Here is a 27,688-nt window from a genome sequence, read left to right on the forward strand (position 1 = left end):
GGAGAGGAGAGGAGAGGAGAGGAGAGGAGAGGAGAGGAGAGGAGGGAGGCCCCCACGCTTCAGACTAAGCCCTGAGTTAGCTTTAAGAATAACGCGGATTGTGTCTCCACCACGAGAAGCACCTGCGGCCGCAGTGCTTTTACAGGGGGAGAGAGAGGAGCTGTACAGAGCGACGCAAGGCTTCCGCCCTCCCTCTGGCTGCCCACAGCCCACACCAGGTGCCGTCAGAGCAAACAGGAAGGGAATGGTTTTGCTTTGTCTTTCATTTGCGTTGAGTAGTTCTCGCGAACACTAAGTCTTCTCTCCCACTCCAGCTTTTTTCCGTTTTTAATTTTTTTTGACACCTCTGTCAGCTGATGGTAAGGGGATGCTTAGAATTGTAACATGGACACGGCAGGGGACACACGAGGCTACGAGAACCTTAACTTTATTGATGATCATGGCATTGTGTTTGCACACGCGCTAGCAAAGAGAAGACTAACTGTTTTCAAGAAATAAAAATCCATCGGAACTAGGTCAAGTGTTGCTGCTGTGTTTCTTGAAGACGAGTAATATGGTACAACATTACGCTGAGACTGATAAGGTACTGCCTGTCTGTCTTCCCAAACTGGGGACTACTCTTTAAATGATAGTATCAAAATAGCGGCATCCTTTTAAGAGGGAGATGTTTTAACGCCGCTGTCTTTGGCAACTCCTTTTTCAGCTTTTTCACAGGAGGTTCCATTTGTGGAGATTTTTCATGATCGGTATCCTGCCTTCTCTTGGGAAGCCTTCCATGGTTTTTCTGGGTAACTTCCCGCTCTGTGATGACTTCGGTGGCTCTGCCCACCAGGATAATCCTCCCTACGTCCCCGAGCATATGGTGAATTCTCTCGTCGCCTCCCAGGTGGACCAAACCTCTCTGGAGAATATTTCTCTCTGCTTACTGGAGGTCGAGGTTGCGCGCCAACAGCATAGTCCTTGTTAAAACTTTCCATACCGTCCTCTGTGGTCCCTGTCCCAATCTCTGTGCCTTTCCCTTTCAAATCGGTCATGAAAGTCAACTGATCTGCCGTAGTACGATTTCCTGTCATGCGCTGCAACTTCCCTTTGCCTCTTCCCTTTGTCTCTTCTTCCATATGGTGGTGATCGCGAATAGGCACGAGAATGGGAACGACGAAATGATGGAGAGCGGGAGCGGGAGCGAGCGCGAGAGCGGGAAGAATGTGGTCTTGACGGGGAGTAGGTAGAGGAACTGCGGTAAGATGAAGCACTACAGGAAGTCTTGGACCTTTAAAAAAGAACACAACACAAAAGCAATAAATGCAAGTACTTTTTTTTTCCTCACCAATTTCGTTGTTCCCTTTTTCCCTCTCCATACGCTTATGTCAAAACGTCTTCTGGCCGCTGACAGCGCTACTGCAAATTGAAGAACTTGATGGCATGTAAAAGTTTCTGCTTCCAAGGCAGAACAGCTGCTGCTTTGTTAGTGTAAAAGCATACGGGAAGGGGAAGTCTGTTTCCACTCACTTCCAGCACATCAACTACCAGAGCCACTGATTGATTTAAGGTGGTGTATACTGGCCTCGACTGGTACTACTCAGCAACTCCATGCAGTGCAAACCATTTCTGTTGCAGTAAGATGCAAAAAGAGCAAGTCTTATGTCTTATGCACGTGATAGCTCTCACCAAGGCTGGTGACAGCATTTCAAGAAACGTCCTAAGAGCTTCTAAACTCAGCCTGCAGCACTATGACGCAATGCCATTCCTCTAGGAAAGATACTGGCAGCATTACTGAGAGCCAGCTATTCCCACTCCTGCCCAAGTGATTTTGGGGGATAGAAGACATCAGGTACCCTGAGTCTTTTCTTCACAAATTCGTCTCTCATTACTTTTTAAAGAATCCTTTCAAGGTATTCCTCATACGTTCATTAGCATCGTTCCTCCTCTCAAAGTCCTTCACCGGTGTAAAGTTTCCTGACAAACAAGCCTGATTTTCAATTCCAAAGAAAAATTTAACAATATCAACAAAATACCAGCCAAAGCCACCAGTTTTCAGCCCAGGTAAGTATCTCTACATGTATCCACGTGTGATAAATAAAAGAGGAAACAAAGACACCTTCTCTCACTTGTCTCCTCCAAAGCGCTTTAAGGTAGTGCTTACAATCGCAACAGGGAGACGCAGAAAATCCCACAACGACACCTGTTCAGCTTCTGGCCTCGTCACGGCTGTCAGGAGGTGAAGGATGTCATTACGGTGCAGCTTTAGTAACAGCGACACCTGCTCCTGAACAACTGCTGCCCAATTCTAACGATGGCTCTGCTGTAACCTCTGCCGTATGTGAGCTCGTACCCTACACAGGAAACTCCCGTCAGGGCTGATCCCTTGAATCATCCAACCCCTGTAACGACCGGGGGTGGAGCAGGACTCCTCCCGATTCTTCTAGACAACCTGCTTCTCCAGTACGGACATCTCAAACAGTTACCTGCACAAAAAAAGCCTATGCTCATTTGAATCGTTTTCATTTAGAATAGTTTTGCATATTTACCGTCTCCAACACAAAAGTATACTGGAAAAAGCACTACGTCACTTTTGCTCATGTCAGATGCGCTTTAGCGTAACTGCAGTCCGGTCTACTCTCGAAATACAGAACTGAAGAACAACACAACTTCATGGAGCCACTTGAGACTACGCTCATTTCTTGATCCTCTTACTTGCCTTCCACACCCTCACCCCCAACACTTCCCGCAGTCTTCTCCCCTTGTATTCAGCTTTGCGACTGTGGGTGGAGGCTGCCCATGCTTAAAAGAAACTCCCATCTCCCATGTGCCGAGCGCCCACCGCTCCTCTGCTGCTCCTCGATACACGTGATACTTCCGATGTTGTCGCCTCACCATCATGTATTTGGTTCGTCCTTGTCCCTGAACTGTTATTTTCTTGCTTATTTTAGACAATCTGTGGAATGGATCCTGGTTTCTGGTTTTATTTCTCGTAAGATTTTACAACCACTCTGCGCCCTTACAATCCATCTAGAACAAATATCTACCATCAGGAAGGACCAGCTTGACACTGCAATGATGGATAAAACAGTCTCCTCTCTCTCCAACTGAGAGAAAGCAGCTTGGCTGTTGGAGGTGAATGCCTTGAAGAAATTCAGAATTGTCATAAAATAACGGCACTGACTGTTCCAAGGATTTGCTCAATTAGTATCCACTAAGATCTAAAAAAAAAAAAAGAATGTTGGAGGCTGATTTCTATTGGGAAATCGATTTCTCCAGCTCTATTCAGCCAGTAATCAAAAGGGTGGCTTTCCACCCGATCCTTTAATTATATTTTGTTTTTCTATGGAATTATGGTTTCCTCAAAAAGCGTTCATTTTCCAGAGTCCTCTTTTCAATCCTGTACTGGGCTTTTATTTTAAATCATCCTACTGCAAGCACAGATCCCCTCTTTTAAAGCCAATTCGAATCAAGCCGTTTAAAAACTAATTACCACTTGTAATCTCCACATCTATCTGTGCAGACTTTTTTCGTTATAAATCAGCTGTTGTGTAAGTTACGTGTTACGGCCTCGTTTAACAGGTTACAAGTAGGAACGTGTTGAGTTTCTGTAGGACACTTACAGTTCCCGGCCCGCTCTGCCACCGGCTGAGCGATGTGCGCTGCCTCCCATTGGGCGCCCTGTTGGAGCGGGGAGAGGAAAAAGAACAAAGTCCCATTCAGCTTGTCTGAAGGTCATTTTTTAAAAGAAATTCTGAAGGTATTGTTCCTTACCAGTTGTGGGTATCGGTTGTCCCTGGGGGCCCAGAAGAGTTGGGAACGCTGGTTCTCGCAGCACAGGCCCCTGACAGGCCTTGTGAGGAAATGGAAAGTAAGTTGGAAAATAAGCTCTACTAAAATACAAGAATCCCCGCCTGTGTTGACATCAAACTTACCTTCTCTTCCAACAAACTGCTGATTGACAGAGAGGAAGACTGAGGAGGTTTGGCCACCGTCAGCAGAGCCGCAAGAGGTATAATGCTATCGGCACCGCTACAACAAACCACACATTTTTATTAATCAAACAGCGTTTTGGAGAGCTGCTTGAAATATGAAGTCTAAAGTGAGAAAAGGCTGACTACTGTAAATGCAAAAAAAAACAAAAAAATCCCTTCAGATTTACAAATGTGAAGTTGGCCAATTCCAAATGAAGCCCTGTCGAGAAGTCCCTGTGGACTACTGACACCGTGTTTCAGCGTTTATTATCCAATCTGTATGCGGCACTGGGTATTACTGAGGATGACCCTGAGTTATCATAGTATCAGTCATACAAAGACTGTGGAAAAAACACCTGGCCAAGTTTACCTATAATTGTACTTTTACATTTTTCAGGAGAGTATTATTTCCCCAGTCCTAAAGAGAAATTGAGGCACTCCAGAAGGTTTGACGTTCCTAAATGGTTCCTTGAGGAACTGTGAGCCACGTGCAATCAAACGGCTCCTGGGGACAAAATGTTCCTCTCTCAGGGTAAACCTTTACTGAACGACTGATAAGGCAACCCAACGAGAAACGCTTCTGAGAAAATTCTTGCATGAGGCACACTTCCAACTTATCAACGTGTCCTCATTCAAAGGAAAGACAAACCCCAGAAATTCCCCAGTTATCTGGAACTGTCACTAATGGTACATAAATCACCAGCAGAGAAGCTCAAGAAGAAGAATCTGACTGCAGCATTTTGGTGTCTTTCATATGTATTCACGTTGATCTACAGATTTCCTACCAAAAAGGTCCAGGAGGTGCAACAGGCATGAGCGGTGGTGGAGGTGGTGGCGGAGGCGGAGGCGGCGGCTGCTGCTGAATCTGCTGACGGAGCCTTTTTGCGTAGCCAGTGCCATTGTGGAAGTTGTTCACAGCCTGGAGGCAGAAAAACGTTTACAAAAAGGTAATATGAAACTTAGTAGATATACGACCAAAAGGCTGCACAGAGTAACGTTACTTGTGTGCTCCTGCAAACGTTGTCAATCCTAAAATGAATCAACCCACGGATGTATGAACACGTCGCATTAAACACGGATAGTACTGACGGGTAACTCAGAGTATCTGTAGTTAAAGCACTTCAGTGTTCACACCGAATTGGAAAAGAAAAGTGTGCCCTGAACTGGCCCCATTGTCTCTAAAGAGCTGTAAGCTTCTCTAACAACAGACGATGTATTTAGAAAGAACATGTGGCCTTATTATTCCATCTAGCCTTGCTTAAGGAGATGTAAATTAATATCTTCTTCCCTTTCAGCTTCTTACTAAGAGACTTTTCTCACAAACAGTTTAGGTAGAAGCCATGACGTTACCTTGCGTAGGAACTGGTTGGCAATGAGAGTATCAGGGGAGACATCTGTCTGATGACACTTTGGGCATGTGCGTTCCTCAGACTCCAGTAATGCCCTTCTAATACCTGTGTGCCATTAGAGTCATCACAGAAGTTTTAGGCAAAGGAAGGCAATGTTGGGGGTTCTAATCAATTATAAAAAGACATATATGATTGATGGGGGAATATGGCTTTAATTGAGAGGGTGAAGCTATAAATATTCAGCAGTGTAACTAAATTCCAGTATGCAGCAAATACCTATACAGTTTTGATATTTCACCAGTGGAACACTTGATGGTTCAACCAGTCTTTTTTTCCACTATCCGGTGCAGTGAGAAGTCACCAACCTCACGGTTAATGAATAAAACACACCTCAACAAAACCTTGGTAGGTTTGAGTTCTCAAGGGTTTTCCCAACTCTCCCCCGGAAAAAATGCGGATTAAATGCCCAACAACCCGTTGCTGCAGAGCACAGTACATCACCAGAGTTGGTGTATAATTTTGTATGAGAGAAGGTGCTGTGAAAAAACTAAATGCATTCGATATCTCATACTGGAATGTGCTGCGCAGTTATGCACTCTTATACTCCTCCTTCTGCATGGAAAGAGGATTTAACTGGATACGTACAAAGGGAAAAATGCTTTCTGCCTTTTTTTTTCCTGTGTAAAAAAGGAAATCCCCTTTCCTATTCAGGGGATACTTTAGTATGAAATAGAACGGGTAACAAAGTAATTTTGTCATCTCCTCTTTCTGCTCTCAGAAAATCAGAGGTATTTGGAATTAACAAATACGGGAAGAACACGTACATTTGTCACAGTAACTGTTTCCGCAGCAGGGAATAACAACGGCATCAGTCATTATCTCCTTACAAATGAGACACAAAAACTCAGCTGGAATAGGGTCTTCTGAGGAGGAGGACGGCTCCTCTGGTAAAAAGGAAGGCTTTTCCCTCTGTCCTCCCGCATAAGCTTCCCTGGAGGGCGGGCTGGGGAAGGAAAAAGAAAAAAGTTACAGATGGGTAAAGGAAAACGGTTCCAAGCTTTGGATATCATCAGAGGAAAATAATAGATGGAATTCTCACTCCACATTTGCCTTCCGAACCATAGGCATTTCGTTTAAACCACTTTGCAATAGCCACAACACCAGGAGAGGGAGGGGGGAACAATCTTCCTTCTGCACAACTCTCCCATTCATTGGATCAACTACGAAATTAGCTCAGACTAGAAAAATCATTTGTTGACAGCCAGAAATCAGGTGCAATGAATCCCACCTCTCCTGTGCCAGAGGGTACCTGCAAATTGCAGGCTCAGGATAAAGTTCATCTCCAAGAAAGTGCATTTTATACATGGAAGAGGTCTATGTTACAGCTTCTACAAAAGGAGATGCGTGACAGAAGAACAGAAGTGCCACCAAGTGCATTTTGGAACAGCCACTCCTGTCAGCACACAGTACTATTCTCTTAGTTTATAGCAACAGGAAAACTTCAGTGCGTTTCCCACATGGGATCTGATAAAAGTCAGAGCAGGGGAGGAAATCTCGGTCTGACAGCTATTTGTTAAATTTTACAAGAAGCCTTTGGAACATGAACCAGAAGCTTTCCAAGAGAACAACTCCACGGTAAACACTACGGAGATACAGATTCTTAGCAGAGATACAGATTCTCAGCGCACTGCAAGTTTAACCAAGTTCCAGGGGCGCGGACAGTAGGACCACCCCATTTCAATACCAGCAAGTAGCAGAGTTGTTAAGGTGACGACGCAACGCCAGTGCTTCCTCCCCCGTAATGACCGACGCTGGCCAACTCGGTTGCATCGTCACTCAGGCATTTATGCATGGTTTGTCCCCTTCACTTTTTGGTCCATCCAATTAACTCCGTACTTACGCATTAATAAGTGGTACTGCGTATTTTCCGGTGTTTTTCAGCGTGGCCCACTTTGTATTGGGATCTTTCACCTCCATCAGGAAACCCCTTGACATTCCTGTGCTCGTTTTAATTCTGGGAACAGGCTTAAAATTTTTGTCCTGTTCAGAAAAGAAATACAGATGTATCTCATCTTAAGACCCACACTTAGAATGACATTCCAATGATTATTTTAAGCAGCTAAAGCCCTTAATCCTCTCCTTTTGCCTAGCGCAAGGGTTTCTCGGTTTTACACGCAATACCAAAAGCTGTGAACTCTCATTAAAAAGGGTTAAGACTAGAAAGAAAATCAACAGTATTGAAATATATATAAATATGCAGGAAAGTGCACAGAGAATGACCTATGGACATATTTCATTTTTATGACTTAGAAAAAAGAAAATGCTACATTTTTAATGCTAGGTTTCCCCTGAATTTTGAAGGGTTTTGCAACAGTGCCATATAGCCTCTGTCTTTCACCCCAAGAGAAACCCTTCTGAAGAGGAGAGTTCATGTGTTCGTTACCTAACTGCCAAGGTAAAAATAATAAAAGCTAAGTAACGCCAGAAGTCCCCCACAATCTTACCCCATGTGTTGGGCAGTGCTTTATATAGTGGCCAGGTTTCCCGCAACGAAAGCAAATGTATGAGGCTGGAGGTGGAGCCAAGGGTTTCTTCATGGAACTAACAGGTTTTTGGGAAAAGAAGAAAAAGGTATGCATTTGTCTCTCTTGTTAAAAGAACCCACCTCTACAATCTTTCCATAATCTTTAAAGAAGAGATGTGACATTATCAACACTTACTTCACTGGACCGTATTCACGGCACAACTGGATCATCGCCGCTTTTATTTTCTCTTCTTCGGAAGCACCGGCCAGATCGTCGCTCTGTGTAACAGGGAAGTATTTGGCACACACGTTAGAAACACGTTTAAGCCCACACAGCCCAAGACGGCACCGCTCAGCCCATCCTGTGGGTGAGCAGCACAACGCCAGCTGAGGTTGCGTGAAAACAGCTGCTTCGATCAAATACGGTCGTCCTGAAGGTGTTCTGGGGAGTCCTTACGCCATCGCGGGATGTTTATGTGCCCGTTCACCCACTTGAAAAGAGCATTCTCGGGCACTCAGAACCTTCGGCTCTGTTTGTACTTCACAGAAAGACTGGTGTGACCAATCCAGTTTTCTTCCAAGCGGACTGAAGCTACGTGCAGAAAGAATTATACTAAAAGTACTAAATTGTACTAAAAGTATGCTCTAAAAAATTTCCGTGGCAGGACACAAAAAGCACACGACCGCCCATACAAACATACGCATCACTAGCTACGGACAGAGGTAGAACACGGCACCAAGTTCAGCTGGGCAAACCTTGAACCTGCACGATCTAAAACCCATCACACATTCTGTGTACAACATAACCTCCTACGGGAAATATTCCAGCATATTCACTGTGAAATACAACGCATCGCTGGGCACAAATACCGATATTCACATGAGAACTGTGCAAATGATGGCATTACTCACTTTTTCTACGCTGAATTAAAGATGTTGTTTTCAGCATAGACTACATTTTACTGGAAAATAGATTAAGTCAATGTTTGGAAAAGTAATACAAGGCGACATCGTTTAGAATTAAGTGCAGTGCGTAGAAAAACCTTTGAGACTGTTTTTACATACTGCTTTTGATGTTCCACTCGCTGGCCCAGTTCGAATTCTAGGAGAAGAAAGAAAGGGGATCAGAACTTCAAATACAGCACTTGTGCCCAACATAAAGCAGTGAAAACACATTCTAAAACCCGAACACCAAAACGTTACGTTCTGACAATCTAGTGAATGGGGAAGTTCCTTTGTATACAGAACCTGTGAACCTGTTCTCTCCTGGGACTACAAAAAACCAAACCCCAAACCGCGTTTCTCCTTGGTCACAAAGCACTTTGAGACTGACAGATGGAGAACGCGGCAGTGCGAGAGGAAGTCCTCAGCTATTTTGTCTCGGCTCTGTAAGTATCAAAAAAGTGAAGTCTGTGCTACAGTTTTGTGCTCTTGAAGCATCGGCCACCAAAGCATAGAGGTAACTTCAGCCAATCTGTGGGTCCCTGGTATTACAAATGGGTACCAGATAGAGCAGTTTAGTTTCTAAGAAGGAACAGGGATAATCTTGATGCTTCAAAGTGCAAGTTTACTTCCATGAAACACATCAGTTATCTGACAAAGAAATATCAAAAATCTCAGCAGCACAGTCTGCAGAACAGTGCTTCTCTGTGGAAGCCCACGCACTGTGTTCGGACACCCACCACGCTTAGCCATGAAGGTGCCAAAATACTGAATGTGTTCCATACGCTAAATAGACTAAAAATAGTAGTAGCGATGTCACCTGAAAGCATTTCCTAGGATTTTGTGCGATTTAGGAGCCTGGTGACCAAAATAAAAGATACCTTAAAATCTGCCCCATGACAGCAAAAGGTCAGAGCAGCTTTAACAGGAGAGGTACAGTCTCAAAGCCGCTGTAAACTAATAGCCATAAAAAAAGCTCACACGCTAAACCCCGAACAAAGAAGACAGTGCTTTACGGACACTTACATAACTGATGGTTTGCTGCTAGCTTTAACTCCTCCAGCAGGGATTCTTCCGGCAATTACCGAGGAGTTCTTAGGAACTGGAGCATCGTCATCTGTGTATTCCGAAAACAACATAAATACAGAAAAGAACATCAGTCGGTTTTTAAGAATATATGTCCTTACTCTGTACGTATACTATGTACTTACACAGCACTTCAGAGAATCCTTTCACAGATATAAAAGCAAAGTTTTCTGTGTAACATTGTGCTGTTATCGCCTCAACACTCTAACAGTACCTTTCAAGAAACCTTCAGGTTTCATAATCAAACTCAAGCAGAAAAACCTCCAAGTTTTAAAGTAGTTTGAATGCCAACAGCAAAATGGTGTCAAAGGTCACTACAGGAGAGTCTGCCAATGCATGAGGTTCTCTCCCAGTTTAGCTGAAGCTGCTTTGGCTTCTGTGCAGCTACAAACCCAAGAGACCTTTGGAGAAAAGCAAACCACAGCAAAGTCTCACTTCATGAACCAGGTTCCACAGTCTGACACGCTTGCCCTGCAACACAACAGGCCCTTGGCTAAAGCATGAACACTCTGCGCCGTGGCTTCCACAGCCGTGACCTAAAAGCGGTTCACCTGATGCCGCCAGTGCTCAAGACCGACAGAACGCAAAAGAGAGCCCGCGAGCTCTGTCCCTTTCTTGGAGCATCAACAACCAAACTGCTCAGATGCTCAGCGCTTTACAGAATCACAAAATGAATCCCAGACTGGTGGGGGTCGGAAGGGCCTCTGGAGCTGCCCCACGCCCACCCCCCACCTACAGCAGTGGCACAGGACGGCGTCCAGGTGGGTTTGGAATGGCTCCAGCGTGGGAGACTCCCCCACCTCTCTGGGCAGCCTGTGCCAGTGCTCTGCCACTCTCACAGGGAAGAAGTCCCTCCTCGTGTTATAGATGGAACTTCCTATGCTCAGGTTTGTGCCCATTCCCTCTTGTCCTGTCACTGCGCACCACTAAAAAGGACTGTTCCCATCCCCCTGGCACCCTCCCTTTAAGGATTTATAAGCATTGATAAGATCCCCCGTCTGTCGTATTTTCTCCAGATTAGAAAGACCCAAACCCCTCAGCAGAGGAAGAAAAGTAATCTCAGTTAAAAAGTAGGAAAGACATCATCATTAAGTGCCTGTCACGCTGGAATACTTTGATGCAATTGCTTCTCCTTCCCGAGGCAGTGCCTCACATCTTTTCCCTTCAGCAAATGTGTTCCTCTGTGCCACAGAACAGTCACCTCCTATAGGAAAGGACTCTCACCGAGTTATCTGTACTCAAGAGCACCCTGAGAAATGTGACCCTATGTTGTGTATCTCAGGAACATACGCGTAGGGTTAACAGCCCATTTCCTTTCCATCTTTTCCGTCTGCAATCGACTGATGCAGCGAGTCACCACGCGTGTGACAGCATAAATATATAGGGGGACAAAGGAATGAAGGATTTTTATGCTCTTTGTAATATGCTACCCTTTATCGTCACTAAATTAAAAAAGCGGGGAGGACGGGAAACTATGTCATCGTTTCTCCCTGTAACAGTAATTTAAAAACTGGTAAACATTGTCCGAAAAGATGGAAAGCACTTGCCTTTCTGCAAGTGTCGCTTGGTACCTTCCAAGGGTAATAGCTCGTTTTCCCAACGTGAAGACGCAGTTTTTCTTGATCGGTGTTTGTGATGGTACTGAGTCCCGTAATACTCGCCTAAATATATTCCCAAGAGGGAAAAAGAACACCAAAGTTTACTATATTGGCAGCATTGCTCTTTAGGAAAGAGTGACCAATTCCATATTTACCAGATATATAGCACGCTTCCTTTATTGCTCTTTCCTCTTCAATATCGGCAGCAGTCTTAGGCACCCATTCAGGAACATCTGTAGGAAATATTTTTTAAAGATTTCTAGGTATCTATACAAAGGCCTTCAACAATTCTTAATAATCAAATAATAAGCAAATACCATAATGAATTTCATTTGGGTCATAGCTGGAAACTATTTCCAAAACTTGTCAACAACGCTTTTCGCAAAGTGTAATGGTTATTATAATACATCAGTTGTGAAGTACAGTGCAAGGGTCCAAAAACCCCACTCTACTTCCTTGTAAAAGAAAGAAAAAAACTCTTTACAGTTCTTTTCCTCTTCATCCTCCTCTTCGTCGTCTTCATCATTCAGGTTTATAATCACTGGAGGGTGAACCGGTAGTGAAATATTCTTAGGAGTTCTGAGCAATTGTTGATGATGGGCTGGAGGCAGAATCCCTTCTGGTACACCCTGTGGCAACGGGGCATCTGCAGATAACATCACATTTATTTTATTAGGCGGGAACAAGACTATCAAGTCCAGGTTCAGACCAGCAGGTACAGTTTTTAAATCATTATCATATTGAAGAATCGTTAAATAGGCAGATTGTGTCTTGTAGAAAAAATCTTCTGCGGAGGTTGGCATCTTCCAACCACCAGAGAGGAGGAGAGACACTCTCTTCCAAGAGCACCTTCCAGCTACAGAGAGCAGGAAGAATCACGGGCACTCGCTCCTCTGAATGGGCAGAGGAGGCAGTGCGGAAGAAAGCCTTTTGAAAAGAGGAACATCGTGATCATTCTACGCTGCCCCTGGCGCAGGTTGCCCAGAGAAGCTGTGGCTGCCCCATGCCTGGAGGTGTTCAAGGCCAGGTTGGACGGGGCTTGGAGCAACCTGGGCTGCTGGGAGGTGGCCCTGCTCAGGGCAGGGGGGGTCGGAATGAGATGATCTTTATGTCCCTTCCAACCTAAACTATTCTGTGATTCTATGTTTCTATGACTTGCCCTCACTCTGGCTTCCACCCGATTTCTGACATCTGTCTCGGTTCCCTGCCCTGGACTCTTACCCTGCTCCAGGTTCCAGCTGTCTACCAGGACTCCTGGTAGACAGAGAGCCCCTCTTAGAATGGACTGAGGGAAAAGAAAAGCAACTTATAATTGGGTTTTTTTCCATAAATACTCTGATTTTCAGACATGGTACTGCCTTGCACACTATTACTGTATTTCAATAGCGTCCAACGTTCACGCCTGAAAAATTTATTCAAAACGATGAATGGAAAGACACCTGCACGCACAGCACTGTAGTCTGACGTTCTCTGTCCGAGGGGGGTCTCATCCATCTCACGTGTTGTGCTGCATCAACAGATATTGCTACCGGTGGCCCTACCAACCTCCTCCCCCACCACACACACCACTCCTCATTTCTCTTACATCATTACCTGCCTACTCACCGCTTTCACTACTGGAGAGATTTAATCTAGCAAACACCCAAGGAAAGCAACACTTTTACTCCGTGGACCTTGGCAACCTAAATTGCCATTTGTGAGTTCATCTTTCGTGTCACTCATAGGTAGGAAGACCTGTAACGTGACCGCTGAAAAAATTCATACGGCAACCCTATTCAAAGGCCAATACAATTCCTTTCTTTGCCTTCAACTTGCCGGGGCAGCAGATCATACCCAAATGATTTGCCACGGTACGTTTCTTGACCTTAATACATGCTATGTAAGCACGGGAAGTAAGCACTGGGAGGACATTTTCCCATATCTACGCACTCTCATGAAGAAATGGTTGAGAACGTATTTTTACTCACTGTTACTCGGTGGCAAAGAAAGTCCATTTATGTAACGAGGTTTGCTGTGATGGAAGGCACAACTGATGCTCAAACAGCCCAAGGGTTGACTTTCCCAGAAACAGGAGGTGTTGCTGTACTTTTGCTGCAGGAGAAAACAGTTTTCAGGTACTGTAAATACAACAATAAAAATGGACTAAATGGATCAATACGGGGCGTGCTGCTGTGAACACAGCGAGAGAATCTGCACCCGGAACCCACATGAGGACAATGACTGTGTGGGTAAGTCGCACTACATTCCCATGCTCTAGTGGTTGCCTTAAATGCGAATCTCCTCTTTTAAAACTCTTTGGTTTTCAGTAATGGGGGAGATGATACAGTAGTCCAGGTACAACGCTATTATGGTGACAAATATAAACTCGGGTTTATATCCTGGATATGAACGACATCCCAGCCGACGGCTGGAAATGCCAGGTTGTCGGTTATTTCTTAACCAGTTTCTGAGCAATTTTGTAGAGGAAAACAAAGTCACACTTGAAAACGTTGGAGTATTTGAAGGTCAGTTTCACCCAGTTCCAGCTACCAGTGGCTGGGTCTAGGAGCAGCATCTCAAACCCACGCCACTGTTGGACTGTAGTCAGTACGACTGGGCCATCCCCCGAGACACGCCGGGGGCTGGAGCCAAAGCCCATCGCCCCGCCATTAACGCCTAAATCCCCCGTGCTGAAATGGATGCAAGAACAAAGAGCCCTACAGCCGCCCCCGGATTTTCACCAGGTGGAACATAAATATTTCCTGGAAAAACAAACCCCTTTTGAAGGACTTTGCTTTAAGGAACTGGTTTTGCAAAATTCAGGTAGTCGCTATAAGCAGAACTTGCAAACACGGCCTATTTATTCAGAATCAATATAATGTGGGGTCAACAGGACAGTGATGAGTGATCTTGATGCGCGGTTTTTAACTTGTGTGTTCTTTGAGTATCTGAGCCCAGTTCCCAGGAGAAATCGTCCATAGTTTAGATGGTCATTAGCTCTTCTCGCCACTTCCGAAGATCAGATAGTTGATCTACAGATGCTGCCATAACCCAGCCAGAGGGACATAGCAACTTCTAACTTCACATAATAAACCTCCCTTTCAACACGGACAGTTCAAGACAATCAAGGATACAAACCACTCTCAAATCTACTGCATTTACCTGTGCAGAGTTGGAATAAAAGTAGTCGTCATTCCCAGCTGTGGCCATTTTCACCTTTTGTGCTTCTCCTTCACTGCCAGAACATACGTGAAAACGTTAAAGCTATCAACAGTCAGGCAAATCGTATCCTTATCCTGAAAGCAGTCATTTTCTTTCAAAAACTAGACCGTCAGAACCTTACCTCTGATTCTTTGTTTGAAACAAAACTACAACCCACAGTGAAACACACACAAACGGAGAGGTGGTACCTGCTCCAGGCTTGCTGGACCAACAAATGCAGTTACCAGCCGGTACAGAATGTTACGCTTCCGAGGTTCCACGGTCGCCAGCTGCTCCTCCAGCTCATGAGGTCATAAAGATGGTGCTTTGGGACCTGTCCAGCTTGAACATCTTCCTTTATCTCCACTGCTTCAGAGTAAAGCGTGGAAAATCGGACCGTTTCAGAGTCTCCCATTCCACTGTTTCCTTAACGTAACATGGAACAAACCCATTTGGCGGGGCTGAACTGAGTCCAGCAGCACATCACTAGCCAGGTTCTGGGGCTGACAAACCTCAGGCTGGGCAGCTCCGTTCCCCCCTCCATAAAGGTGGCCATCGTCAGGATTTCCTCTCTGGTCCCGGGCAGGAGATTTCCTCCACGCAAGTGATGGGTTTGGGGAAACCGCATGGAGAACTGCCTGTTGGCAGCAAGGGCAAGGGCACCCTGAAATGATGGAGAACACTTCTGAGCCATTTGTCTGACCACCCTGGAGAGTTGGGCAGAGACAAACTTTATGAAATTCCACATGGGCAAGTGTAGGGTACTGCACCTGGGGAGGAATAACCCCCTGCACTAGTACAGGCTGGGGGCTGACCTCCTGCAGAGCGGCTCCGTGGAAAGGGACCTGGGAGTGCTGGTGGACAACAGGATGCCCATGAGCCAGAAGTATGCCCTGGTGGCCAAGAAGGCCAATGGCATCCTGGGGTGCATCAAGAAGAGTGTGGCCAGCAGGGCGAAGGAGGTCATCCTGCCCCTCTACTCTGCCCTGGTGAGGCCACATCTGGAGTACTGTGTCCAGTTCTGGGATCCCCGGTTCAAGAAGGACAGGGAACTGCTGGAGAGCGTCCAGCAAAGGGCTACAAAGATGATTAGGGGACTAGAACATCTCTCTTAGGAGAAAAAGCTGAGGGACTTGGGGCTTTTTAATCTGGAGAGGAGAAGATTGAGGAGGGGATCTTATCAAGACTTATACATCCTTAAAGGGAGGGTGCCAGGGGGATGGGAAGAGTCTTTTTTCAGTGGTGCCCAGTGACAGGACAAGAGGGAACGGGCACAAACTTGAGCATAGGAAGTTCCATCTAAACTTGAGGAGGGACCTCTCTCCTGTGAGGGTGGCAGAGCACTGGCACAGGCTGCCCAGAGAGGTGGGGGAGTCTCCCACTCTGGAGCCATTCCAAACCCGCCTGGACGCCGTCCTGTGCCACTGCTGGAGGTGCCCCTGCTCTGGTGGAGGGTGGGACTGGGGCAGCTCCACAGGGCCATTCCAACCCCCACCAGTCTGGGATTCTGTGATTCTGTGGTTCTGTCTCTCCTGGGTGTGGAGAGCTCAGGCACAGAGGGAGATGGTCCCCCGTGCTGGAGACAAGGTCCTGCTCTCTGACAGCAGCGGGGCAATTCCCAGACTGCCCCCTGCTGCTGGAAATGCCCTGGGGAGGTGGCACTCGGTGACCCTCTCTCTCCAAGGCATGCCTCCCGAGGTGGACGGGGGCACCGCACGGGCAGGGCTGGGGAGCGAGAGCATATGAGTACTTTGCTTCCCCCTTCCCTGCCCCGCGCGCCAGGCAGGGACTGGAGGGTGAACGCGACTGACCAAGGCAGGGAAGCGCCCGCTCTCCTCACCCAGCATTTGGAGAAGCTGCCCAGGCACAACCCTGCGAGCTCGCGGGATGGCACCGGGCAATCCCTAGCAAGAGGCCCCAGCAGCCCCACCAAGGAGCCCAAGTGCTTCCAGATGCGATATCTCCGCAGAGAGAAGGGCCAGGAACAGGATCACTGACAGCCCCAGTGACCGTGCTGCTCCCAAGCAGTGACCAGGCAGAGGGGTTTGTCCTATCACCCTGGAGGCCCAAAACCCAGCGCCCGGAAACGCAGGGCTCCCTTAGGGGCTGTGTCATGGAGGGGACACACGGCACGCGGGGGTGACCACTCACCTTGAGCCTGAATGTCTCCTCAGGAATGTCCATTGTGTGGGTGCAGATATGAAGGGCCCTCTCCCGCTCCCACGCTTTGGGCGAGCTGACAGCAATGCAGGACCTGGTGGAGGGTGCGCCTGTCTCATGATGAGTGCCTTTCTCTCCCTGACGCCCTCTCCAGCTCCCTGCTTCTCTGAAGGCTCCCCTGTAGCTCTGCACAACCTTCAGCCCCACTGAGCACTGAGCCAAGCTCTCCGCCCAAGCTCTTGACAGGCCAATGCCTTTCCTTCGCCCGAGGGCTACTCACATTGACCACAGCGTTGGAGCAGTCAGAGGTCACCTCTGCCTCGAGAAGGGTCTTTCATGATCCGGCCCAGATCTTCCACATATGAGTTGAGCTTAGCCTGAAAGCAGAAGGGGACGGAGGTTTGGCATCGTGGGGGCTGCCGGGGCGTACTGGGATCCCCAACTGGGAGCCTTCGTCTCCTCTGGTACTTCTGTCTCGTCCATGGAAGGAAAGGACAAGACGTACCGGCAGCACTCAATCAGCATGTTCAAACTTTCCTCACTGCTAAGAGGTCGCTGCATCAACCTGCCCAGAAAAAAAAAAAAAAAAAGAGGAAATAGAAAAAGGCATTTACGAGCCCTCTCCAGAGCAGCTCACATGACACCTGCCTTCTTTGTGCTAATCAGCAGCCTCAAATCCAACACTTGCTGGCGAGCACTGCCTTCAATTCCTGCCAGAGGAGGGACTGACTGCCAGCCAGAGCCGCTCTCCTCCCCACAGCTCCTGGGGGACCACAGCCCAGCCCCATCTTGTGTTGACACGGCTCCTTATCCACAACCCCCCAGGCCGTCAGGAGACACCCAAACTGCGGAACACCCTCCTCCCCACAGACACACCACCTCCCAGCCCCACACTCAGGGCCACTGGGGTGGCACCAGCCAGCCGGGCTGGGACACACCACGAGTGACACACAGCACTCCCCTCAACTCCTCCAGGCTCCCATGTACCGGCAGCACTGGAAAGTCTGGGGACTCCTCTGCCATCTGCTCCTGCACATGCCAGAGACAGGCGCAAAGCGGGCAGCGGCCCACGGCACGGGACAGCCCTCCCACCTCCCCCGGGGACAGGCCCAGCTGCCAAACGGGCAACGATACCGCCACGCCACCCCCATGGCTCCCCAAAGCTGCCGCAGGAGGGACCACGCTCCCCAGCCACGGCCACCCAGCACCACCACCCGAGGGCCTCGCCAGAGCCCAGAGGGGAGCTGAGGCCATCGGAGGAGACACGGGGCCACCCAGGAGGGAAAGGGCTGCAGGCACCTTCTCCTGCTCCTCTCCAGCCAGAGCTGAGCCTGCAGATGGTGCAGAGCCAAACAGGCAGAGCGGAGAGGCTGCGGGGCGGCTGCAGGACCCCCACTGCCGCTCTGCTGGGGAAAGGAGATCCCGGCATCCCGCAGGGTGTGCTCGCTGGCCACAGTCCTGCTGAGCCTGGCGGGGACCCTCACTCACCCGTCTGACGCAGCTCGACCTCGTAGGGCGCCGGTGGAGAAAAGGGTCACAAAACGGTACGCCTGTGGACAGGAATAGTGCAGGAAATGAAATTAACCAAAGGACATACAAAATTTTCCCAATTACAGTTGCCTATAAAGGCAGATCCATTAGCGGTACAACCGCCTTTTAGATGCACCACCCCTCACGGAGGGAAATCCAACAGAAAACGGTTGGTTCACTCAGCAAAAAGGATAAACGGTAAATGGCACTATAAGGCCGCTGCATTAAACATCAGCACTGGCAGACAAATACTAGAAGGTGGTGAGGGCAGTGCACAAGTGGGAGAATTAGGAGCAGTTGTTTGAGCAGCACAGAATGGAGCAAAAACCATCTATGCAGACTCCTGCGCTGCGTGGGCCGGTGCCACCCGACAGCTCCGTCAGTGGGAAACCCTGAACTGGGCAGGAAACAGATCTCCGGTTTGGAGAACTCAAGATTGGCAATTCTCGCTCGATGTAGCCAGAAAAACACCATTCAGCATGGGATGGCTGAAAGCTCACGCCAAGAACAATGAGCCAGACACAGAGTGGAACCTCAAGCTGCATGAGTTGACCAGAATTAGGAAAATAAAAGCAGGGATCACCTTAAATCCCAAGTCGTATTGGTTGGGGAATGGATACGCCAAAAATTAGGTCACTGAGGGAAAAAGTGCTTTGCTTTGTCGCACAGAGCACAGGTTGAGGCTGAACAGAAAACTTGTGAAGTTATTCTTAGAGAATGTCCCCAGAGAAGATTAAAATTACAAGCCAATGCCTCCCTGTCCCTCTCCCCTCCCGCTGTCCCTCTCCCTCAGTTTCTCCCTCCTCTGTCCCTCCCCACTCCCTCTCTCATCTCCCGCCCCTCTCCGCCCACCCCACCCCACCGCCCCATCCCACCCCTCTCCCCGCTCTCCCCCTCCCTCCCGCCCCTCCTCCCGGCCCCACCGGGGCTGCAGGGCCTGGCCCTGGGCCGGGGCAGCCCCGGGGAGGCGGCCATGGCTGCTGCGGGGGGGCGGGGGCGGTGTCCCGCAGGGCCCGAGGGCGGGAAGGTGCACGCGGGGCATGCTGGGAGCAGGCGCGCCCCGGGGCATGCCGGGAGCTGTAGTCCCGGGGCACGGGGCTGCCCGGCGGCCATGTTCCTTCCTGGGGCACTCAGGCAGCTGCCATGGCCCCGCAGGCTGAGGGGAGGGCTGGGGCCGCCCCGAACCGCCCGCAGCGATGGGGTGCCGGGCAGCTGGAGCCGGGCCCGGCCCGTGATTCGTGACAATCTGTGTAATGCTTAGGGTATTTCACAGAATCATAGAATCACAGAATCATAGGGTTGGAAGGGACCTCTGGAGATCATCTAGTCCAACCCCCTGCCAGAGCAGGGCCACCTTAGAGCCGGTGGCACAGGAACGCGTCCAGGAGGGTTTGGAATGTCTCCAGAGATGGGGACTCCACCACCTCCCTGGGCAGCCTGTGCCACTGCTCTGCCACCCTCAAGGTAAAGAAGTTCCTCCTGGTGTTTGGGTGGAACTTCCTATACTCAAGTTTGTGCCCGTTCCCTCTTGTCCTGTCACTGGGCACCACCGAAAAGAGCCTGGCCCCATCTCCTGGCACCCACCCTTTAAGTATTTATAAGCATGGATCAGGTCCCCCCTCAAGCGTCTTTTTTCCAGACTAAAGACACCCAATTCCCTCAGTCTTTCTTCCTAAGAGAGGTGTTCCAGTCCCCTAATCATCTTGGTAGCTCTATGCTGGACCCTCTCCAGATCAGATTAGTCAGGCATGATTTCCCCTTGGTCAATCCATGCTGAGTACTTCTGACAGCCTTCTCTTCTACACGTGCCTTGAAATGACGCCCAGAACGAGCTGTTCCATCATCTTTCCAGGGATGGAGGTGAGGCTGACCGGCCTGTAGTTCCCCGGGTCCTCCTTCTTGCCCTTTTGGAAGACCGGAGTGACATTGGCTTTCCTCCAGTCCTCAGGCACCTCGCCTGTTCTCCAGGACCTTTCAAAGATGGTGGACAGTGGCCCAGCAATGACCTCTGCCAGCTCCCTCAGCCCTCGCGGGTGCATCCCATCAGGGCCCATGGACTTGTGAATATCTAATTGACCTAACTGGCCCCTCACTTGATCCCCCTCAACCCAGGGGAAGTCTTCCTCTTTCCCCATTACTTTCTCCAAGGCCTGGGACTCCTGAGGGCTCGGCCGGGTAGTAAAGACCGACGCAAAGAAGGCATTCAATAACTCCACCTTCTCCGCATCCTCCGTCACCATGGCTCCTGTCTCATTCAACAGTTGGCCCACAGCTTCTCTGGTCTTCCTTTTGCCTCCAATATACTTGAAGAAGCCCTTCCTGTTGAGCCATCATCCCTTGCCATGTTTAGTTCCAAGGCGGCCTTGGTTTTCCTTCTTTCTTCCCTGCACACTCTGGCAGCATTCTTGTAATCTTCCCAAGGGGTTAGGCCATTCTTCCACTGAGTGTAAACTTCCTTCTTCCACTTGAGCTTGTTCAGAAGCTCCCTGCTCAACCAGGCAGGTCTCCTGCGTCCCTTGGCCGATTTCTTGCTCTTCGGGATGCACCGATCCTGAGCTTGGAGGAAGCGGTCTTTGAATACCAACCAGTATTTGAATTTGGTCTTTCAATACCAACCATTTCTCTTGATCATTCCATGTTTGTTCCCATGTTTTGTAAAGTAAACCCACTCAGTAATCCAGGGTATGCAAGTGGCTGCAGTACCTCTGGATTCAACAGATGAAGAGACCAAAGCAAAGGAAGCTACTCACTCTCTAATGGTCATAAAACCAAGGGAAAATCCAGAGAGAACTGCTGTACAGAGGGCACTAGCTAAATCTGAAGCCACAACACGAATCAATTTGATAAAACAAAAGGCGAGGGATTGTGAGGAATGAAATGGTGATTCGTGTCAATATGGAACAGTGCTGTGAAATAAGGGAACAACTTTAGGTTGTGCAAACACAGGATGTGCTGGGGACCTGCTGGGGCAAATGTGTACAGGCACTGCTCTAGTATCCAAGCCAGTCTCTGCCATTCTAACTCTCACTTTTTTTTTTTGCTCTCCTTCTTTCCGGCTCCCTGCTCCTCTTTTTCTCTTCCTCTTGTCTCTGTCCTGAAGCACATGGCTGTGTTTTCATTCCCTGCCTCTTTGTCCTGCTCTGCATCCCCCTGATTTTCACAATCTCTCTGGCCTCTTCCCTGTCCTGTTTTTTCTCTCTCTGCCTGTATTTGTCGCTCCCTGGGCCCATCCTCATTTTGTCTCGCTCCTTCCTTATCGTCAGAGAATCTTAGAACAGTTTAGGTTGGAAGGGACCTTAAAGATCATCCAGTCCCAACCCCCTGCCATGACCAGGGACATCTTTCACTAGACCAGGTTGCTCCAAGCCCCGTTCAACCTGGCCTTGAACACCTCCAGGGATGGGGCAGCCGCAAGCTGCTGCTTCTCTGGGCAACCTGCACCAGTGCCTCACCACCCTTACAGTGAAAAATTTCTTCCTAATATCTAATCTAAATCTCCCCTCTTCCAGTTTGAAGCCATTCCCCCTCATCCTGTCACTACATGCCATTTGTAAAAAGTCCCTCTCCAGCCTTCCTGTAGGTTTTCTTCAGATACTGGAGGGCTGCTATAAGGTCTCCCTGGAGACGTCTCTTCTCCAGGTTGAACAAGCCCAGCTTTCTCAGCCTGTCCTCATAGGAGAGGTGCTCCAGCCCTCGGATCATCTTCATGGCCTCCTGTGGACTTGCTCCAAGAAGTCCATGTCCATGTTTAGGGCTACAAAGCTGAAGTCTCCAAAGGGTCCAGGTGGGGTCTCACGAGAGCAGAGTAGAGGGGCAGAATGGCCTCCCTGGACCTGCTGGCCATGCTTCTTTTGATGCAGCCCAGGATGTGGTTGGCCTTCTGGGCTGTAAGTGCCTATTGCTGGCTTGTGCTTGTCTTCCGTGTTCGACACGTATGTTATGACTCCTCATGATTTAAAGTCTCTAGCGCAGTTGTTATTGACTCCGACTCAATACTCGCTATGGGAGTCACACTGGAGAAGGGGACTTCAGGCACTCCTCCTTACATATGTGGGTCATAATATCGCTGCATTAGCTGCGCTGACCATAGAGCACCTTACCAGTACAGGTCAGCATTCAGACCCGGTAGCTCAAGCTCGAGACTGCCCACGGGAGGCTCTCGAGGCGGTCCGCGAAGAAGCGAAAAAGGCTTTTCTTGAGATCCCCGACTCACAGAAACCGCAGAAAGCCTTCACCACTATCGCTCAAGGACCCCGAGAACGTTACATGCAGTTTATCGATAGACTGAAACAGGCTTTGGAACTGCCACAAGGAATGAAGAATAGCCCTACAATCTGTCAGTGGTATGTAGCTAAGGTACTTGGTCCCGTTAGGGCCACAGTGTCTAGTTTCTTGCTGTACCATTATATGGATGACATCCTAGTGGCCGCACAACATCATGAGGTCATGGAGAAAGCCGTAGCCCTTGTCACAACTGCTGTCAATCAAGCAGGCCTCAGTATTGCGCCAGAGAAGGTTCAAAAAATGCCGCCATGGAAATACTTAGGTTGGCGCACCAGGGCCCAGACTATAGTTCCTCAACCTTTACAGGTACAAACAGACATAAAAAACTTGCATGATGTACAAAAATTATTGAGGACAATCTATTGGGTCCGACCGCTGTTGGGAATTTCTAATGTGGATTTAAGTCCTCTACTCGAACTACTTAAAGGAGATACTGACTTGCATTTCCCCCCACAATCTCGATTAATTAAAGCCAGACAACGTTTATTGACATTATCAGGAGTAGACTTTACCCATATTTGTTTGCCCGTGACAAATATATACTTGCAGTGGCTTTATCAGCAGTCGGACGCCTTTATTATGGCATTGGCAGACTATACAGGTCAACTTACATCCCACCCACCTTCGCATAAGCTGTTTAATGTTGACTTTGGCTTGATATTCAGGCCCAAAAGGAGTGATCAGGCATTGCAAGCCCTCACTGTGTTTACAGACGGCTCTGGAAAATCGCACAAATCAGTCATCTTATGGTGGGACGACCAGCATGGGCGATGGGACTCGGACATTGAGAATGTCCCAGGTTCTCCCCAGAGAGTGGAGCTAACTGCGGTTGTTTGAGTTTTTCAAAGGTGGTCTACACCACTTAACCTTGTCACTGATTCAGCCTATGTTGCAGGGATTGTCGAGCGAGCCGAAGCATCTGTCTTACCTAACGTCTCACATTCTGAACTGTTTGTTTTGTTGCAGGAACTTATTTTCCTCTTAGACTCTCGCCCTCATCCTTATTTTGTTACGCATATCAGGTCGCACACTTCCCTACCTGGCTTTAGAGCAGAAGGGAACCGACGGGCTGGCTTACTGACATTACCAGTACAAGTGCTACCAGATCACGTAGCACAAGCCAAGCTCAGCCATTCTTTTTTTCACCAGAATGCTGGAGGTGTCAAGCGGCAATCTGGCCTCACCTCCCAACAGGCGTCTAGTATCACCGCCGTATGTCCTGACTGCCAAAGGCATTCTTTCCCGTCAATAGCAGGAGGAGTTAACCCCAGAGGGCTGCAAAGCTTACAGCTATGGCAAATGGATGTTGCACATGACCCCGAATTTGGTAAATTAAAATATGTCCATTCCTCTGTAGACTCCTTCTCGGGTGCTTTATTTGCCTCCTGCCATACAGGGGAGCCAAGCTGTGTGCCCACGTCACAGCCTGCGGCAGCGGAAGTTGCTTCTCCCGGAGGTGCCACAGCGCTTTGTCCGTGCCCTCCCTCCAACACCGTCTCTCAACCCCTGCCTGGCTGGTGGCTCTGGAACGTGACCCAAAATGACATCACATGCCCCGTAATGCCATCACGGACGTTTACTGATGATCATGGGATTGTGTTAGCACACGTGCAAGCAAGCAAAGAGAAAACTAACTGTTTTCAAGAAATAAAAATCCATCGGAACTAGGTCAAGTGTTGCTGCTGTGTTTCTTGAAGACGAGTAATATGGTACAACATTACGCTGAGACTGATAAGGTACTGCCCGTCTGTCTTCCCAAACTGGGGACTACTCTTTAAATGATAGTATCAAAATAGCGGCATCCTTTTAAGAGGGAGATGTTTTAACGCCGCTGTCTTTGGCAACTCCTTTTTCAGCTTTTTCACAGGAGGTTCCATTTGTGGAGATTTTTCATGATCGGTATCCTGCCTTCTCTTGGGAAGCCTTCCATGGTTTTTCTGGGTAACTTCCCGCTCTGTGATGACTTCGGTGGCTCTGCCCACCGGGATAATCCTCCCTACGTCCCCGAGCATATGGTGAATTCTCTCGTCGCCTCCCAGGTGGACCAAACCTCTCTGGAGAATATTTCTCTCTGCTTACTGGAGGTCGAGGTTGCGCGCCAACAGCATAGTCCTTGTTAATACTTTCCATATCGTCCTCTGTGGTCCCTGTCCCAATCTCTGTGCCTTTCCCTTTCAAATCGGTCACGAAAGTCAACTGATCTGCCATAGTACGATTTCCTGTCATGCGCTGTAACTTCCCTTTGCCTCTTCCCTTTGTCTCTTCTTCCATATGGTGGTGATCGTGAATAGGCACGAGAATGGGAACGACGAAATGATGGAGAGCGGGAGCGGGAGCGAGCGCGAGAGCGGGAAGAATGTGGTCTTGACGGGGAGTAGGTAGAGGAACTGCGGTGAGATGAAGCACTACAGGAAGTCTTGGACCTTTAAAAAAGAACACAACACAAAAGCAATAAATGCAAGTACTTTTTTTTTCCTCACCAATTTCGTTGTTCCCTTTTTCCCTCTCCATACGCTTATGTCAAAACTTCTTCTTGCCACTGACAGCGCTACTGCAAATTGAAGAACTTGATGGCATGTAAAAGTTTCTGCTTCCAAGGCAGAACAGCTGCTGCTTTGTTAGTGTTAAAGCATACGGGAAGGGGAAGTCTGTTTCCACTCACTTCCAGCACATCAACTACCATAGCCACTGATTGATTTAAGGTGGTGTATACTGGCCTCGACTGGTACTACTCCATGCAGTGCAAACCATTTCTGTTGCAGTAAGATGCAAAAAGAGCAAGTCTTATGTCTTATGCACATGATAGCTCTCACCAAGGCTGGTGACAGCATTTCAAGAAACGTCCTAAGAGCTTCTAAACTCAGCCTGCAGCACTATGACGCAATGCCATTCCTCTAGGAAAGATACTCCCAGCATTACTGAGAGCCAGCTATTCCCACTCCTGCCCAAGTGATTTTGGGGGATAGAAGACATCAGGTACCCTGAGTCTTTTCTTCACAAATTCATCTCTCATTACTTTTTAAAGAACCCTTTCAAAGTATTCCTCATACGTTCATTAGCATCGTTCCTCCTCTCAAAGTCCTTCACCGGTGTAAAGTTTCCTGACAAACAAGCCTGATTTTCAATTCCAAAGAAAAATTTAACAATATCAACAAAATACCAGCCAAAGCCACCAGTTTTCAGCCCAGGTAAGTATCTCTACATGTATCCACGTGTGAGAAATAAAAGAGGAAACAGAGACACCTTCTCTCACTTGTCTCCTCCAAAGCGCTTTGAGGTAGTGCTTACAATCGCAACAGGGAGACGCAGAAAATCCCACAACGACACCTGTTCAGCTTCTGGCCTCGTCACGGCTGTCAGGAGGTGAAGGATGTCACTACGGTGCAGCTGCTCCTGAACAACTGCTGCCCAATTCTAACGATTGCTCTGCTGTAACCTCTGCCGTATGTGAGCTCGTACCCTACACAGGAAACTCCCGTCAGGGCTGATCCCTTGAATCATCCAACCCCTGTAACGACCGGGGGTGGAGCGGGACTCCTCCCGATTCTTCTAGACAACCTGCTTCTCCAGTACGGACATCTCAAACAGTTACCTGCACAAAAAAAGCCTATGCTCATTTGAATCGTTTTCATTTAGAATAGTTTTGCATGTTTACCGTCTCCAACACAAAAGTATATTGGAAAAAGCACTACGTCACTTTTGCTCATGTCAGATGCGCTTTAGCATAACTGCAGTCCGGTCTACTCTCGAAATACAGAACTGAAGAACAACACTACTTCATGGAGCCACTTGAGACTACGCTCATTTCTTGATCCTCTTATTTGCCTTCCACACCCTCACCCCCAACACTTCCCGCAGTCTTCTCCCCTTGTATTCAGCTTTGCGACTGTGGGTGGAGGCTGCCCATGCTTAAAAGAAACTCCCATCTCCCATGTGCCGAGCGCCCACCGCTCCTCTGCTGCTCCTCGATACACGTGATACTTCCGATGTTGTCGCCTCACCATCATGTATTTGGTTCGTCCTTGTCCCTGAACTGTTATTTTCTTGCTTATTTTAGACAATCTGTGGAATGGATCCTGGTTTCTGGTTTTATTTCTCGTAAGATTTTACAACCACTCTGCGCCCTTACAATCCATCTAGAACAAATATCTACCATCAGGAAGGACCAGCTTGACACTGCAATGATGGATAAAACAGTCTCCTCTCTCTCCAACTGAGAGAAAGCAGCTTGGCTGTTGGAGGTGAATGCTTTGAAGAAATTCAGAATTTTCATAAAATAACGGCACTGATTTTTCCAAGGATTTGCTCAATTAGTATCAACTAAGATCTAAAAAAAAAAAGAATGTTGGAGGCTGATTTCTATTGGGAAATCGATTTCTCCAGCTCTATTCAGCCAGTAATCAAAAGGGTGGCTTTCCACCCGATCCTTTAATTATATTTTGTTTTTCTATGGAATTATGGTTTCCTCAAAAAGCGTTCATTTTCCAGAGTCCTCTTTTCAATCCTGTACTGGGCTTTTATTTTAAATCATCCTACTGCAAGCACAGATCCCCTCTTTTAAAGCCAATTCGAATCAAGCCGTTTAAAAACTAATTACCACTTGTATTCTCCACATCTATCTGTGCAGACTTTTTTCGTTATAAATCAGCTGTTGTGTAAGTTACGTGTTACGGCCTCGTTTAACAGGTTACATGTAGGAACATGTTGAGTTTCTGTAGGACACTTACAGTTCCCGGCCCGCTCTGCCACCGGCTGAACGATGTGCGCTGCCTCCCATTGGGCGCCCTGTTGGAGCGGGGAGAGGAAAAAGAACAAAGTCCCATTCAGCTTGTCTGAAGGTCATTTTTTAAAAGAAATTCTGAAGGTATTGTTCCTTACCAGTTGTGGGTATCGGTTGTCCCTGGGGGCCCAGAAGTGTTTGGAACGCTGGTTCTCGCAGCACAGGCCCCTGACAGGCCTTGTGAGGAAATGGAAAGTAAGTTGGAAAATAAGCTCTACTAAAATACAAGAATCCCCGCCTGTGTTGACATCAAACTTACCTTCTCTTCCAACAAACTGCTGATTGACAGAGAGGAAGACTGA

At 48.2% G+C, this 27,688-nt stretch overlaps 1 protein-coding gene and 4 long non-coding RNA genes across 5 annotated transcripts; all 5 read right to left on the reverse strand.

The window, feature by feature from the left end:
• Positions 1-514: 514 nt before the first annotated feature.
• LOC309681492 (E3 ubiquitin-protein ligase RBBP6-like) lies at positions 515-6,642 on the reverse strand (the record flags this gene model as incomplete). Its single annotated transcript, XM_082495376.1, has 7 exons — positions 515-1,270; positions 3,603-3,660; positions 3,754-3,832; positions 3,915-4,011; positions 4,739-4,872; positions 5,304-5,407; positions 6,612-6,642. 7 exons carry the CDS (start codon positions 6,640-6,642, stop codon positions 964-966), a joined length of 810 nt encoding a protein of 269 aa, XP_082351502.1. The 3' UTR covers positions 515-963.
• Positions 6,643-7,208: 566 nt separating this feature from the next.
• LOC309681552 lies at positions 7,209-8,201 on the reverse strand. Its single transcript, XR_014270045.1, has 3 exons — positions 8,023-8,201; positions 7,807-7,903; positions 7,209-7,342 (listed from the first exon to the last, which is right to left on the reverse strand). It is a non-coding gene; the product is annotated as an uncharacterized lncRNA (long non-coding RNA).
• A 558-nt stretch (positions 8,202-8,759) lies between these two features.
• On the reverse strand, positions 8,760-11,685 carry LOC309681587. Its single transcript, XR_014270050.1, has 4 exons — positions 11,608-11,685; positions 11,402-11,515; positions 9,795-9,885; positions 8,760-8,928 (listed from the first exon to the last, which is right to left on the reverse strand). It is a non-coding gene; the product is annotated as an uncharacterized lncRNA (long non-coding RNA).
• Positions 11,686-11,953: 268 nt separating this feature from the next.
• LOC309681598 lies at positions 11,954-14,628 on the reverse strand. The gene is made up of 3 exons (XR_014270051.1): positions 14,594-14,628; positions 13,420-13,543; positions 11,954-12,098 (listed from the first exon to the last, which is right to left on the reverse strand). It is a non-coding gene; the product is annotated as an uncharacterized lncRNA (long non-coding RNA).
• Positions 14,629-17,252: 2,624 nt separating this feature from the next.
• On the reverse strand, positions 17,253-18,979 carry LOC309681653. The gene is made up of 3 exons (XR_014270053.1): positions 18,906-18,979; positions 18,281-18,342; positions 17,253-17,357 (listed from the first exon to the last, which is right to left on the reverse strand). It is a non-coding gene; the product is annotated as an uncharacterized lncRNA (long non-coding RNA).
• Positions 18,980-27,688: the final 8,709 nt, after the last annotated feature.

Source organism: Vanellus vanellus (assembly GCF_965231255.1).
Source record: "Vanellus vanellus genome assembly, chromosome: 25".
Taxonomy (NCBI): domain Eukaryota; kingdom Metazoa; phylum Chordata; class Aves; order Charadriiformes; family Charadriidae; genus Vanellus; species Vanellus vanellus.